Source organism: Dama dama, chromosome 11 (genome assembly GCF_033118175.1).
Source record: "Dama dama isolate Ldn47 chromosome 11, ASM3311817v1, whole genome shotgun sequence".
NCBI lineage: Eukaryota > Metazoa > Chordata > Mammalia > Artiodactyla > Cervidae > Dama > Dama dama.
The window spans coordinates 100,643,669-100,659,486 of record NC_083691.1 but is presented as its reverse complement, the minus strand read 5'-3'; the positions used below and the strand labels follow the sequence as shown (position 1 = coordinate 100,659,486).

The following is a 15,818-nucleotide window of genomic DNA, read 5'->3' as shown; positions in this document are numbered from 1 at the left end:
ACAGCTGGAGCAATGGTGACCGGAGGAGTGCGAAGACAAGGAGTGCTGGTTTCTGACAGAGATCATTCTTGAGGGATGATGATCATCACTTGCGAGGAATCAAAGTGTGCAAAGCGCCTAGCCGAAGTGGTTTTGTTAGGCTCGGATTTGGAGGTGGAGCGCAGACCTGGGACACAGGAGCCAAGTCCCCGCCCTTATTCCCGGGTGGTTCAGGACGAAGCCCGACGGTCTAGGGCGGCGGCAGGGCCCCGCCGGCAGCAGCCTGGGGCTCCTCTTTCCTTGGCCCCGAAATCCCGGCCTCAACCCGCGCGGCTGCACCCGGGTCACCGGGCTCCCCGAGCACGTGCTCGGTCAGCGCGGAGCCAGAGACGCGCGCCTCTGATTCCGAGGCGGACACCGGCGCGCCTGCATGGCCACCGGAACGGCTTCGGGCGGCAGCCGGCTGCCCAGGGGTTCCGCGGTCTTCACCACCTTCCCCGACCTGCTCTTCGTCTTCGAGTTTGTGAGTCGCTGAGCGCCAGGGAGGGCGGGGTGGGACGGGGTGGGCAGTGCCGTGCGCTCTGCCCGCCCGCCCGTCCCGGAGCCGCACTGGTCCGGGAGCACTGGGTGGGATAGAAAAGGCCGGTGAGGACTGTCTCTTCCCCGCCGCCACATGCAGCCTTCCGGCCCCTTCTAGCCCACGACGACGGGGAGACCGTCACCGGAGCTTAGGTGGAGAAACCAAATACACACGGCTCAGTGGTCGGAAGCTGGCCCGGGGCCACCGGCAGCGCGCCGGTACCAAAGCTGCGCTCCCAGCTTGCTTCCCATGGGCTTCTTGGCGATCGACGTCCTTGTAGAGGCGCCCAACTCTCTCCATGGTTAGGATTTTGTTTAAAAAATATAAAAATTGACAAAAGGAAAATTAAGTATTACCAAAAAAGGTGTGGAGATAGGGTTGGTGTTGTAGGAGGAACCGAATCCGGATTATTTTCTCTTGGACGTTTCTGGTGAGTGAACGAAATTGTGGCAATCTGGAAATGATAAAAACCGGCCGTCATTTGCTCGCCACAGTCACTGTGCCCAGTGTGAGGGATGGAGGGAGGGAGAGGGCCTGTGAGAGCCGGGCCCTGACTTGGCTGACCTTGAGCATCCAAGGACTCCTGCCCCTGCGGTTGGTCCCTCCTTACACTGGAGCCGCACAGCCTCAACGCGAGGCTTCGAGGCTGCGGGGAAAGCGCTTCCTGCTCTGGGCTCCTGTGAAGTGCTCCTTGGGGGACTCAGCCTAAACTTCCCAGGGCCTCGCCTAAAGGCGGTGCAGGGAGGCGGGGGTGGGTGTGGGGTGGCAGGCAGGCTGTATTTCTTCTGTGGCTTTAACGCCAGAAGCCACGAGAGACATTTCCCTACACCCCCACCGCAGAAATGGCCACCTGGAGAGTCTGTTGGAAAAGAAAACGTCCAAACCTGTTTAGAAATGGGTCCCCAGCTTCTTGTCTCCTGATTGTCAAGGAGATGTGAACGGAAAAGGGAGCAGGTTCTGTCTTCCATGGAGGGTTGGGGGAGATGGCAGAAGGGTAGCCTGGTTGCACCCTTGTGGAGGAACTGGCATCTAGGAGAAACCCTGGACACCTCTGGACCTAGCCACACCATTTGTAGGTGGGGACACTCAGGCCCAGAGTGGAAAGGACTGGTATCCACTAGAATATTCCTTCCCAGACTACTCATCTCTGTGCTTTCACTCAGCACTGAGCCTGTGCTTGCCCGAGGCTGTGTTTCTGGAAATAATCCTGTAGAACCTATGACCAGGGAATAAGCAGTGAATGGGTGGTTCCTTCAGAGCCTACTGTATATACAAAGGATGCTGGCTAAAGGTGAGGTGTGGTGGGGCAGAGAGATTTTTTAAGCAACAAAAGGACTTGCTAGTGTCTCGTAGGTTGCCTTGATGAGTGGCTTGCTCTACCTTTGTAACTGTTTGGGGAGCATTATAACAAGAGTCATGAGAGTGTGTGTTAGTTGGGCTTCATGCAGAAGACTCTGGTGCGCCCTCCTCCTCTTGCCCAGACAAGGTCTGGCTCAGGTGGTGGCAGGTGTGTGTGCTGGGGGGTAGGGGGATCCTGGCGTCACAGAAGGGACAGCCTCCCAGCGCCCTCTGCCTTCTTTGTCATCACCGCTTAGTGGGTGGAGTGCCCCGGAGTGAAGGACGAGCCCAGCCTGCTGGGGGGAGTCTTTGGTGATGAGGAGGATCCCCCTAAATCAACAAGTAGAAGTAGAAAACCAGGAGTAGGAAATCTCAGATCTATGGACTACCTGAAATGAGTCATTTTGATGCCTGCAGATAGTAGGGGCTTCTAGGAGGAATGTCTCCTTTGCCCGAAATATTCCTCTCACACCTGTCTTAGAAGTAATTTTTTTCTCCTCCCCTGCTTTCCGGATCACTTCCAGATCACTCCCACTTCCAGAGGGCCCTGGATGCCTCAGTGTCACCCCAAATTTTTTACTTCCTCCTTGAACTGGGGATGGGCTCATAGAGTGCCTGGGAGGGCAGAAAAGAAAGCAGATGCCCGTTCTTCATATTTTCGTCTGTACAAGTTGTAGGCATGCAAAGCTGTATGTGTTTTGATGTGTGGAAAGAGTAGAGAACTAAAGGGCCTAAGAAGCAGCTGGCCAATCTGGGAGGGTTGTTTATGTTTTTTTAATTATGAACTGTTTCAACAACAAAACATACACAACCCAGTGAAGAAAATGGACAAAAGACTTGAATACACAGTACTCCGAAGAAGACATGCAAATGGTCAATAAGCATGTGAAAAGATACTCATCATCATTAATCATTAGGAAAGTGAAATCAAAGCCCCGCGACCACTGACCCGCAGTGCAACAACTACTGAGCCCGCAGGCCCTGGAGCCCGTGATCCTCAACTAGAGAAACCCCTGCAGTGAGAAGCCTGCGCCGTGCAACTGGAGAGGAGCCCTGCTGTCCGCAACTAGAGAAAGCCTGCACAGCGATGAAAATTAAATAAGTAAAATGTTAAAAACAACAACAATGAGCTACTACTTCACATGAAATTAGGACTACTGTTGTCAAAAAACTGGAAAATAAGTACTGGCTAGGATGTGGAGAAATTGGGACCCTCAGACATTGCTGGTGGGAATGTAAATTTGCTCAACTGCTAATTCCTCAGAAATAATTACCAGCCATCATCACAAAAATCTACGACAATAATGGAGAGGGTGTGGAGAGAAGGAAACAGGTCCTACACTGTTGGTGGAAATGTAAATCGGTACAACCACTATAGAGAAGAGTAGTATGGAGATTCCTTAAAACACTAAGATAAAGCTACCATCTGATACTGCAGTCCCACTCCTGGGTGTATAGCCGGAGAAAAACACGGTCTGAAAGGAAATATCCACCCCAGTGTTCTTTGCAGCACAGTTTAAAATAGCCAAGAAATGAAAGCAATCTAAATGTCCATTGACAGATGAATCGATAAAGACGATGTGGCACACATATGCAATGGAATATTAGTCAGCCATTTAAAAGAATGAAATAATGCCAATTGCAGCAACATCAGTGGACCTGGAGATGATCATACTAAGCGAAGTAAGTCAGACAGATATCATATGATATTGCTTATATGCAAATCTTTTAAAAATTATACAAATGAACTTATTTATAACAGACACAGACTCACAGAGAATACATTAACGGCTACCCGGGGGACGGGTGGGGGGCAGGGATAGATTGGAAGTTTGGGATTGACATGTACACACTGCTATATTTTAAATAGATAACTAACAAGGACCTACTGTATAGCACAGGGAACTCTGCTCAATATTATTTAATAACCTCAGTTGGAAAAGAACTTGAAAAAGAACAGGTACGTGTGTATGTATAGATGGATCACTTTGCTGCACACTTGGAACTAACATGACTTTGTTAATCAGCCATCCTCCAATATAAAATTAAAATTTTTAATTAAAATTTTAAAAACAAATAATAATTACCACACGACCCAGCAATTCCAAACCTAGGTTTAAGATCAAAAGAATTGAATACAGAGACCTGAATAGGTTCATAAACATGCATGTTTATAGCAACTCCATTCACAATAACTAACAGGTAGGAATAGCCCAAGTGTCCCATCAGTGGGTGAATTAAAGAAATTGTGATATCCCATGCATTGGAATATTACTCAGCCTTAGAAAGGAATGAAGCACTGATCCATACTACAGCGTTAATAAATCTGAAAACGCTATGCTGAGAAGCTAGACACAAAAGGTCACGTGGTACTGGATCCCATTTATATGAAAGGCACAGAATAGATAAATCTGTAGACACAGAACACAAACGAGTGGTGTCCTAGGGCCTGAGAAGAGAGAGAAATGGGGAGCAGTTTAATGGGCATGGTGTTTCCTTTTGGGGTGATAAAATGTTTTGGAGCTAGAGATGGTGGACTGCACAACATCATGAATGTATTAAATACCGCTGAACTGGTCAAGGTGAAATGGTTCATTTCCTGTTGTGCCAATTCCCCGTCAATTTGCTTCTTTAAATAATTTATTTACTTTGGCTGTGCTGGGCCGTCGTGGCTGTGCAGGCTTCTCTCTAGTTGTGGAGAGTGGGCTTGCTCCCACTGTGGGCCGTGGGCACCTTCTCTCCTCGCAGAGCACAGGCTCGAGGGCACGCGGGCCTCAGCCGCGTGGGCTCCGGAGCACAGGCTCAGCAGCGGCCCACGGACTTAAGTGCTCCGGGCCACGAGGGATCTTCCCAGGCCAGGGATCAAACCGGCCTCTCCTGTATTGGCAGGGGAATTCTTTACCACTGAGCCACCAGGGAGACCCCTCCACTTCAGCCTCTTAAAACTTAAGAACTATTTCAAATATTATCGAAAAGTATATATGATATTTTTGGAGAAGGAAATGGTAACCCACTCCAGTATTCTTGCCTGGAGAATTCCATGGAAAGAGAAGCCTGGCGGGCTACAGTCCATGGGGTTGCAGAGTCGGACACAACTGAGCGACTCACACTACACTATATATAATACTTTAATGAATACCCATGTAATTATCACTCAGCTTTGTCAGATCTTAATGTTCCTCTCAGTATTAAGGAAATAGAACTTTCAGATGACATCCAAGCCCCCTGGATATTCTGTTTATTACTGTCTCTTCTCCTTCCAGCTACAGAACCACCCCTGGGCTGAATGTGTGTTCAGGGTTAAAACTTGACTGCACCCCTAACTACCTATGACTACACGTGGTGTGGTTTTATGTTTTCTCACTTTATGAAAGTTTTGTTGCCCTGTACATATCCTTCTGCAACAGGCTTTTCATGCAGCCTTGTTCTGAGATTAATACCTCTCGACACTCTTTATCCATCTTCTGTTGATGGGCGTTTGGGCGATTTCCAATCTGCTTCATTTTGATATTGCAGACGACACTGCCAAAGAACATTCTTGTATTCCCTTTACTTGTATGTTGGGAATTTCTTTCAGGAACACACAGAGACTTCACTTGCTGGGTCATAGGGGTTGCACATCCTCCTTTTCCCAGATGTTAGCACACCACTGTTCAAAAGGGTTATTCTACCTTACACAGCCCGGGAGCGGCGTTACCAGGAAGCTAATAAATATTAATTAAGCTCAGGACCCTTGCTTGCTCAGGCCCCTTCTAAGACTCCAGCTTGCTTTGCATTCTTTTAGAAAGAAGGTTCCCATACTGTATAACACTCCTGACTCCCACCAGCAGCTTATCAAAGTTCCATTGTTCCCAGACCTTGCCTCACTTGGTAGAGTCAGACTTTGTAATTTTCTTCTAGTCCAACGGGTGTGAAAGTCTTGATCAATTTTTTAAATCTGTGGTCCAGTGAGTTGTTGCTTACTCCCAGTCTGTATTCCCATACCTGACTTCCCAATAGCCTGGGAGTTGCGGATGCCAGACCTTCAGCCTCCAGGTCAGCAGGGTGGACACCACTCCCCTCCCAAGACCAGGACACCGCCCAGGAGCAGGGAAGAGTGCTATCTCGGGTGCGGCGTGGCCGCGCTCCCCCAGGCCTGCACCCCGACCCTGGAGCCCCTGACCTCTGAAGCCTGCAGGGTCGTCACAGGAAGAGGAAGGCAGGCACAACCCGGTGGTGTAAGCCTGTCTCTGAGCCACACACACCACACAGCTGTTGCCAAAAGTGGGGTCACAGAACAGGGCATGCTGAACCAGGGGAGGCTGGGAGAGGGGCACTTCCTCTGCAGTTCACCAGCCCCAGGGCCGAAGGACCGCTGGGAGCAGGAGCAAGGCTCGTGGGGCAGCCTCCTCTCCACCAGTGTGACTCCTCCCGGCCATTTCTCAAGCCGACCCTACATACGAGGGCAGTGTCATGGTGAACTGCTCTTGCGTCACCCTGTGTAACTGTGACACACACACAGAGGTCCTGACCTGGGCTCCACAGCCAGCCTGTCGAAGCTGGCACTCAGCAGCTGTGAGGATGTGAGCAGGCAACTGTGCCTCAGTTTTTGCATCAATAAAATGGGGACATGACAGTATAAACCTGTGGGATGCTGTGAGGAATAAGTGAATGTCATATACACAAAGCTCTTAAAACAAGTGATGCACACAGTTACTGTTCAGTAGCAATCAGGTGCAATTGTTAATTTATCAATACCTCAAATGCATGGTCTGAGATCACCTGGCTAGTGTGTGCTGAAAGGAGGCAAGTGGGGGGGGGGGGCAGGGGCAGTAAGGATGACCCACCTTTTCTTTAGATGCCCTTCTCAGGCAGGACGTTGAGTAGATTTGGGAGTGGGTGAGGCTGTTGAGGGAACATTTAACTTGTCTCTGGGGTCAAGTACCACACAGATAGCCTATCTCAATAGGGGCGTCCCAAAGACTCTTCTCACCGAAGAGGGGAACAGAGGGCAGAAGTGGGTATGTCCTCTGCTAGGAGCTGCTCTGGCCAGCCTGACCAGGGGTGGTGGCCAAGGAGGAGAGGATGCTGTGGCTGCCCTTCCTGTCTTGTGCCTTCAGGGTGGCACCAGCATGGTGCCAGGACCCTGGGGAAAGCATTGTGAATTCTGAGCACATACTAATAGCAAATTGCTATATCTGCCAGAAGGCATAGGAGCAGTTACCACTGGGCCTGGTTTAAGTTTTCAAACATGATTTGTCATCGTGTCAGTTTATCACTGTCTGGCAGCGCACTGTTTCAGGGCGAGGGCACCTGCTGGCACAAAACCTTGCCCCCAATCTCCCACAGCCTCCATCGTGTCCTCCAGCTGCCTGCTGATAAGCCAGACACTGCTGATCAAGGGACCTGGCCAGAAGGGGGCCACCCAACCAGCTCTCACGTCTGAGGACTCCTCCCTAGGACAGACCAGCCCCTCCGTGGTCTCCGTTCATGGTGCCCCTTTGGTGCGGGTGCCGGTGCGGCTAAGTCCTCCGTACCCAGCTGACCTGGAAGCCCACTCTGAGAGCACCCTCTCCTGCACTGCAGGCCAGGCGGGGTCTGTCCGCTGCCTGATGCAAGACTCTGCCCATGCCCCTGGCACACAAGGGGCTCTCTGAGACACTAGTTCTCAGCCTGTGTCCACAGGAAAGGGACTGGCGTTTATCTCCTACCTGGCTAATGTGTTTGAATCAGAAGAGAATCCTCGACCACAAGGGCAGAAAACGGGTAAAACTGACAACCACACCCATTCCCAAAGAGAGAACCTGAGGCCCTGCAGAGCAGTGCCGTTGGCTGAGGGCGCTCTGCTCACTGCGGCATATGCACTGTTGTGAGCTCGCCGCACGGCTGGCCCCCTGGATGCCTCCCATCAGATCTCCTGTTTTTCTTGCACAGAACCCACTCCTGTCTGATCTAAGCGTCCAAGGATTTTTGTCTCTTATGGCTGACATTCATATTTTTCATGAAACCTCCTTATTCTTCTGTATCCTGCTGGGTAAAGCCAGTGGGCACAGGGAGAGAAGAAGGTCCATCCAAACGAGGGCAAGCCTGTCTACAAGCCCCTGGCTTTGTGGATCTGAGGTCATGACCTCTACATCTGTCCGTATGCTCCTGGAGCTCACTGACCCTGAGGACACCAAGCAGAGTGTCTTCTGGATAACGACAGGGGCAAGAGTTCCCATCCTCAGCCCGCAGGCCCTCAGGAGGATGGTGCCAAGTTCTGCAGCTCCTTGGACCCTCTGACTGCAAAGCCGTGTCCACCTGTGTCCCAGCCCAGGCCTTTTCTGGCTAGGGAGACTTCACTGGACTGGAGATGGACCAGGAGAAGGGGAGGCAGGTGCAGAGACTCCCAGCACAGTTGTGCCTTGTCCACAGGGGGAGCTGGACTGGGGCACTGAAGTCATGACCCCTACATCTGTCCTTACGATCCTGGGGGCTCCCCGACCCTGAGGACACTAAGCAGGGTGTCTTCTGGATGATGACGAGGAGAGAGTACTTCTCTCATGCCTGTCCTACATCATCCAAGACCAGGACCTCTTGGGTCCTGGACTTGGACATTTAGGGGCCAATTTTTTTTAATGCTAATAACATAGTGTAACTAATTCATTTTGCAAAGTAAAGACCAAAAGGATCAACTAGTCACTACCATTTTATAAAAGAAAGGATATTTTTACATCAAAAATACTTGCTGTTATTCAGTTGCTCAGTCATGTCTGATTCTGTGACCCTATGGACTGCAACACGCAAGGGTTCCCTGTCCTTCACCATCTCCCGGAGTTTGCTCAAACTCTTGTCCATTGAGTCAATGATGCCATCCAACCATCTCATCCTCCGTCATCCCCTTCTCCTCCTGACTTCAATTTTTCCAGCATCAGGGTCTTTTCCAATGAGTTGGCTCTTTGCATCAGGTAGCTAAAATATTGGAGCTTCAGCATCAGTCGTTCCAATGAGTATTCAGGGTTGATCTCCGTTAGGATGGACTGGTTGGATCTCCTTTCTGTCCAAGAGACTCTCAATAGTCTTCTCTAGCACCACAGTTCAAAAGCATCAATTGTTTGGCACTCAGCTTTCTTTATGGTCCAGCTCTCACATCTATACATGACGACTGGGAAAACCATAGCTTTGACTATATGGGCCTTTGTCAGCAAAGTGATGTCTCTGCTTTTTAATACGCTGTCCAGGTTTGTCATAATTTTTCTTCCAAGGAGCAAGCATCTTTTAATTTTGCGGCTGCAGTCACAGGATTTTGGAGCCCAAGAAAACAAAATCTACAACAGTTTCCACTGTTTCCCCATCTATTTGCCATGAAGTGATGGGACCAGATGCCATGATCTTAGTTTTTTGGAGTTTTAAGCCAGCTTTTTCACTCTCCTCTTTTACCTTCATCAAGAGGCTCTTTAGTTCTTCTTTGCTTTTTGCCATCCAAAAGTTAGGAAGGATATAACCTCAGAATTAGCTCTTCTAATGATAAAACTGGATGGCATAAATCCTTTCTCGTGCTAACGAATTTTTACCTTGTATATGACTCAGTTTGCCCATCTCACAAATGGTTCAGTATGAGGATTAAGCGGGTTAACATTTGTAGCCTCTGGGCCTGGGCTCTCCTGGTCCGACCCTCGCCCCTTCTTCCCCCTCTGCAGGTCTCTGGGGGGCTGGTGTGGATCTTCATCCTCTTGGCCCAGGTGCCTATCCCCCTGGTCCAGGGCTGGGTCCTGTTCGTGTCTGTGTCCTGCTTCATAGTCACCACTCTCCTGCTTTGCCTCTACATTGTTGGTGCCCATAAGAACTGGAGTTTCTGGATCACCCTGGTGAGTCCCACCCTGCGTGTCCGGGGGCAGGGGGTAGTGATGGACACTCCCCTGGGAGGCGGGCTTTTCCAGTGCTGGGTGAGGAGCCCTCCAAGGCCGAGCAGCCCACAGCAGCCCAGGGCTCCCGCGGCAGGAGGCTGACTGTCCCCACCTGGTTCTCCGGGGGCTCTGCCTTCTCCTCTGCGATCTCCCCTCTCCTGGAAACCAGCAGCCTGACATCCCTCCCTGTCCCTCCCGCACCTGCCAGGGGTCAGTCGGCATCTCCCACCGCCCAGCGGGACCGGCTTTCACCTCCGGGAGGGGCCGGGGAGTCGGGGGGGGGGGGGAGGGATGGGGGGGGTCCCCGCCTCTAACGCGGGGTCACCAGAGAGGAACCGGGCGGGGAAGAGGGATGGCCTGTGATCGCTCTTCACACGAATTCTGCCTGAGGCCCGTGAAAGGCGGAACTGGCACCTGGGTCACCTGCCCTGACCTCCCCTGGACGGGCGTGGGGCTCTTAGCCAGGCTCTGTACTCTCCAAAGGCCTCCAGCCTAGACTTAGAAACCCCCTCCATTCACAACCACTCAAACCCGTTCTAGTACGTTTTTCCTTTTAACCATGCCTGGAGCCCCACTAGAATACCCCTCAAAATGAACAACAAAACAATGGACACGGCCTAACCTTCTCCCTCTGCACTGGCGCCAAGACCGCACCTGAACTCCGGACCGTGACCACGGATAACACAGCTCATGTCCAAAACCAGTTTCCAACAATCCAAGAGGCCCTCTCCCGCCCTTACTAGATCTCATCTCAGGTGAAAGCCCCTCCTCCTTTAAGGTCCTTGCTGTGCCTCCCAAACCAGCGAGCAGCCCTGGTTAGTTAATCAGTCCTTGTGAGGAGGGGGCTGGGGCTGGACCGGAGGTTGGGGCGGGGAAGGGGTAACAGAGGGGCCTGGCCAGGCAGGGACAGGTGGGGTCAATGGGCCCTCTGGGACCATAGCTGCCCACGTCACCACGGGCACCCCGCCTCTCTGACGGCCCTTTCTGACCTGCAGGACACAGCCTACCATTGCCTCGCCGCCCTGTTTTACTTCAGCGCCTCTGCCCTGGAAACTCTGGTCACTATCGGCCTGCAAGATGACATATACAAACACTACAGTGAAAACATCTCTGCTGTGGTGAGTCCTCAGTTCCACCTCAGTGTTCACAGCTCCCGCCGCCCACTGATGGGGGCTCTGAGCAGAAGGGTTCCTGAGTCCTCCCTGGAGGTTCTTAGTTCACTTAATTCTCAACCAAGTAAACCTTCCCCCCGATTTCTGGAAAAACAAAGCCCCAGAGGAGGGAACTGATGCGCCCAGATCCCCTCGGGCACAGTCAGTGCTTCGGTGCCCAGGCCCGGGCTGGCCAGGGGCCTGAGCCTGGGCGGGCTTTGAGGGGGCAGATGCGGGAGGGGGCATGACGGTGAGGGCCTGCACTTCGGAGCTCCTGTGAACAATCTCATTTTCCCCTCACAGCAGCCCGAGGATGCAGGTGCTGTCATCACACCCATGTCACAGATGGGGAGCCAGGCCCTAAGAGCGTGCACAACTCCCCCTGGGGTGACCAGGAACTGGAGGAGCCTGGGGTCCAGGCTGTCCCTGAGGGCCTTCCAGGGACGCTCACGGTCAGGGTGGGGACAGCGTTGAGACCAGGGATGGGAAACTGAGCGGCCAGTGTCTCCCAGGCCCTGGCTCGGGGGCTGCGGGGAGGCACCGCCAGGCACAGCATGTCCAGGCCTCCAGCTGTGGGTGTCCGCTTCTGGGACTAGACCTTTGTCTCTTGTCGACGGCATCTCCTTCCTGACAGCTCTGAGAACCTGTGCAGTAAGACAGTGTGAACTTCACACTCATTCTTTCTGCAAGTTTCTTGTGCCTCTGAACCTCAGTTTGCTCACCTATAAAATGAGACAGCAATTCTTTTTGTTTCCCTGGAGGATGAGAGAGCTATTAAACCACTTCCTCCCAAGACTTCCCAGGTAGCAATGGGTAGAACAGGGGCTGGAACCTCCCTCACCCCATTAGGAGAATAGATGGGGTGAGACTGTGTCCTGGGGGCACCTTGCCTGCAGGTCCCTAAGCTCTAAAAGGAACTGTGGGGACAAGACCCCTTAGTGGGCCATGAGTTCATGACTTACTTTTCTCGTTGCTGAAATGGATCAGAATGACAGGCAATTCAAGAAAGAGAGGACATATGTATAACCTACAGCTTATTCATGTTGATGTATGGCAGAAACCAACACAATATTGTAAAGCAATTACCCTCCAATTAAAATGCATAAATTAAAAAAAAAAAGAATGGCAAGGAATGAGAATGTATTGTTTCCTGGAACTCTTCTCCAGAGCTGTGCTTATGTAGGCTTGCATCAGCGTGCTAATTCATATCAGGTGTATTTCTAACCATGAACATTGTTTAAAAAACAAGAAAAAGTTGAAGAAACGTTCCTCCTTACTTAGACCTCTAGGAAACCCTGAGGTCAAATGTGACGACAGGCCACAACATAACCATCCTAGGTGCCAAAGCTGTGCCCCCGCACGCCTTTTGGGGAGGGTAGGTCAGAGGGCAGCAGAGGATGAGATGGTTAGACAGCATCACTGACTCAGTGGACGTGAACTTGAGCAAACAGGAGGTGGTGAAAGACAAGGAAGCCTGGCGTACTGCAGCCGATGGGGTCACAGAGCCGGACACACCTGAGTGACTGAAGAGCAGAGGTTGAAATAAAACCCGAGGCGGGGGCGGGGGGTACCGCTGGGCTCTGGGAAGGGGGTTAGTGTGGATGCCCTTCCTGCTCCGAGGGAAGGGTCTCGGGCAGAGAGCCTCAAAGCCTGTCTGCTCGTCCCCAGGGGCCCATCCCCTTCCCCGGGGAAGCCACACACTCCCCTCAGCTCCCAGCTGCTCCCCAGTTCCATAAGCAGGGCCCCCTCATGGTCCCTGGGACCCCCTCAACTGTCCCACAGTGTGGGAGCCTCTCCCATATTTAGTTCATCTCCCAAGATGGCTCCCAACTACAGCAAGGCAGCACCTGGTTGCTCCTCCTTCCCCTGGGGGGGTCATCCGCCTCCTCCGTCACCTTCAAGGGACTGTTTCTTCACCCCCCACAGTAGAGAACCCATTGGTACCTCCCTCATCCCAACCCCAGCAGCTGGAAACTCTTGACCCCACACCCAAGGTCAAGCCAGATGCAGATGTTTGCTTGTGGGCAGGCAGCCCTCAGGGCCAGCCACTCGGAGCTGGGTGATAGGATAGACGGTGCCCCAGTGAAAACATGGCAGGTCAGGGCCTTGACCAGGCAGTGTGACCGTCTGCCACATTTCTCAGCCTCTGCTTCCAGCAGCTTTCTCAGTAAACCCCCTCCTTTCAGCAAAACCTCAAAATTCCTTCTCCCCATGCCAGTCCCTCACTTCCTGTGTCCTGGCTTCCTGTCCTATGCTTGTGAAATTCAGGATCTTAGCGTAAAATTCTCGTGGGGGTCTGAGGATGTCCAGGCAGCAATGAGACCTTAAGCAGAGCCAGGAAACCCACGCGGTCATATTCTCTGAGCCAAGGCTGCTGGAAGCACAGCTGGCAGACTCGGGTGGTCCTGGTGTGCAGGAAGGAAGTTTTCCATGAAGAGCAGGGGATATTTGCCTGCAAGTATCTTTGGAGGGGTCTTGAGGGCCCTCGTTTCCAACTGGGTGGCACCAAATGGAGATGTGTGATGACAGATGGCTGACTTTGCATGCCAAGGTCAGGAGATGCAATAGGTCCCCTGGAGTCGCTGCCTAGAGCGTTGTGGGCTACACCTGGGCTCTGCAGGAAAGGATGACTATGTGAGTGATGGGAGGTAACGGCAGCCCACACACTTCAGGGCCAAGTGTCATGCAAGCGGCCAGCCCAGCTTGGAAGGCCCAGGACTTGCCCTCTCACCAGGCACCCCCAGTAATGGTTATTTTTCTTGGTTTCAGGTGTTTTCAATCATAGTCACACTGCTGTACGTGGTCCATGCCGTGTTTTCTTTAATCAGATGCAAGGTTTCCTACAGTAGGAACAGAGAACATTCCTGAAAACACAGACAATGGTCACTCATCAGGCTGCCTTCCAGCATAACGTTTGAGGATGCAGAATTGCTCTTGATGGTGGAAAAAGAAAACAAAAAGCGACATTCTCTTTGTGGGTGCTATGTTGACTGTTGATGTACCTTCATGTCAGGGTAAAGGGCTCGTTACCTTTAGCCTCCAAGAGTTGAGAGGTCTTTCTAAGGTCATTTCCTATTGAAGGGGGTGGTGGAGTGGGAAGTGGGGACTGTGATCTGAGAGACCACAAAACAAGGATCCCTCACTGGTCCCTGGACTGAGTCTTTGTTGCTGTTGATTGCAATTTTCCATGGGCTCTTTTGAGTATCCATCTTGCAGCATGTTTCTAGGTCTTCATGGATACCTTACATCTTCAAGGATATTCTAGTTGTCATAGAGAATAAAACTCTCCCAGCAAATATTTACAGATGTGCAGGATGAAACATGATAAACTCTTCAAAAATTTATAAAGTGCCTTTATGGTCAATCCTCTCACGGGGCTATTTCTTGTTTTTTTTTTATTCTCCCATGTGAGCAACACCATCATGTCAGCTTTCTTTCTAAGGAATCCTTGCTTAGACCAAATCTCAGACGCAGCATCAAAGGGCAGTTCAGATGACAGCTGTTTGTTATTCCAGAGTAACTGTACCAGAAAAGGCCACTTTCACTGAGTCTACTTAAAACTTCATTAAAATGTTACAGTAGGGACTTCCCTGGTAGTCCAGTGACTAACACTTCACACTCTCAATGCAGGGGACCCAGGTTCAATCCCTGGTCAGGTAACTAGATCCCACATGCCACAACTAAGACCCAGCACAGCCGAATAAATTTTTTAAAATGTTGCAGTAAATTAGGAGCAAAAGATTTGATCGGGGCTTATACTGAAAATTTTAAATACACAGAAATGATAGGAAGTTTGTCACATGTTTAACAAAATTTGCAAACAAGTGTTGACTGAGAAAGTTTCATTTTTTTCATAAAGCACCCGTGATGCTAACACAGGCTCATGTTCAACCCCAACAACAACAAAAAAGAAACTGCAGGCTTAGTTGAATTTCCCAAGTTTTCTCAAGGTTTTGAAACTTCAGTCATTCTCTTTATAAAGAAGCTGTGACATGCTTTCTCTCTTTTCCCTTTTCAGTTGCCAGTAACACTAAAGCCTCGTTAGTCCCAAGCTTTGCAGAAGATTCTCTGACATGACTTTCTCATTCCTCATATCCTGAGTCATTTTTATAATGTGCAGTTTCATTGGGCATTTGATTTGCATCTTCTTCACACTGGATGTAATGAGGACGGGAAGCCTCAAAAAATGCCCTCCCTGTTTTCCTTCACCCAGACCACTCACCTCCCTACCCCTAGCAAACCTTGGTCCAGTCTTCCTGCTGGTGCATCTCATTGCTCAGCTCTGTCTGCATCCAGCTGTTTAGAAAGTGTCTGCAGGTGCAAGTTCTGGCCAGTGGGCAGTCCTCCCTGCTAAGTGCAGTGCTCCCAGAAAACCCATGTAGCCTGGTGAAGAGGGCATGTAAGAAGCTGAGCAACAGCAGAAAGGTCCTCAGACCAGAGAGACTGGGTGCTGACGGAGCACCTACTGTGTGCTGGGACCTCTCAATGTAGGCAGAGGAAATTTTAAAACAATTATAGAAACAGAGGAGGAAAGGGGATTTGAAGAGAGGTAAGGTTTGTATACTTCACTCAAACCAGCACAAAGTCATCACCAGTAAGTGATGTAGGTGTAATGTAATACCTAGTGTGTGCATGCTAAGTCGCCTCAGTCCTGTCCAACTCTGTGCCACCCTGTGGACTGTAGCCTACCAAGGCTCCTCTGTCCCTGGGATTCTCCAGGCAAGAATACTGGAGTGGGCCGTCATGCCCTCCTCCAGGGGATCTTCCCAACCCAGGGATCAAACCACCAACTCCTACAGCTCCCGCACTCCTGGCAGATTCTTTACTGCTGAGCTGTTAATAATCCCGAGAGCAACCACCAAAACCCGGACAAAGAGGTTTACTAAAAAGGGAATTTCTAGAGTC

General features: G+C 51.0%; 1 protein-coding gene across 1 annotated transcript; it reads left to right on the top strand.

Annotated features, from left to right (window-relative positions):
• Nucleotides 1-409: 409 nt before the first annotated feature.
• Nucleotides 410-13,781, top strand: LOC133065357 (myelin and lymphocyte protein-like). Its single transcript, XM_061156136.1, has 4 exons — nt 410-502; nt 9,556-9,723; nt 10,758-10,880; nt 13,683-13,781. Exons 1-4 carry the CDS (start codon nt 410-412, stop codon nt 13,779-13,781), a joined length of 483 nt encoding a protein of 160 aa, XP_061012119.1.
• Nucleotides 13,782-15,818: the final 2,037 nt, after the last annotated feature.

What these genes read in the sequence shown, in the direction of transcription:
- LOC133065357 (XM_061156136.1), top strand. Translation starts at nt 410, where the DNA reads ATGGCCACCGGAACGGCTTCGGGCGGCAGCCGGCTGCCCAGGGGTTCC. An exon ending in TGCTCTTCGTCTTCGAGTTT is followed by an intron (nt 503 to 9,555) that starts GTGAGTCGCTGA and finishes CCCCCTCTGCAG; the next exon opens with GTCTCTGGGGGGCTGGTGTG. An exon ending in GGAGTTTCTGGATCACCCTG is followed by an intron (nt 9,724 to 10,757) that starts GTGAGTCCCACC and finishes TCTGACCTGCAG; the next exon opens with GACACAGCCTACCATTGCCT.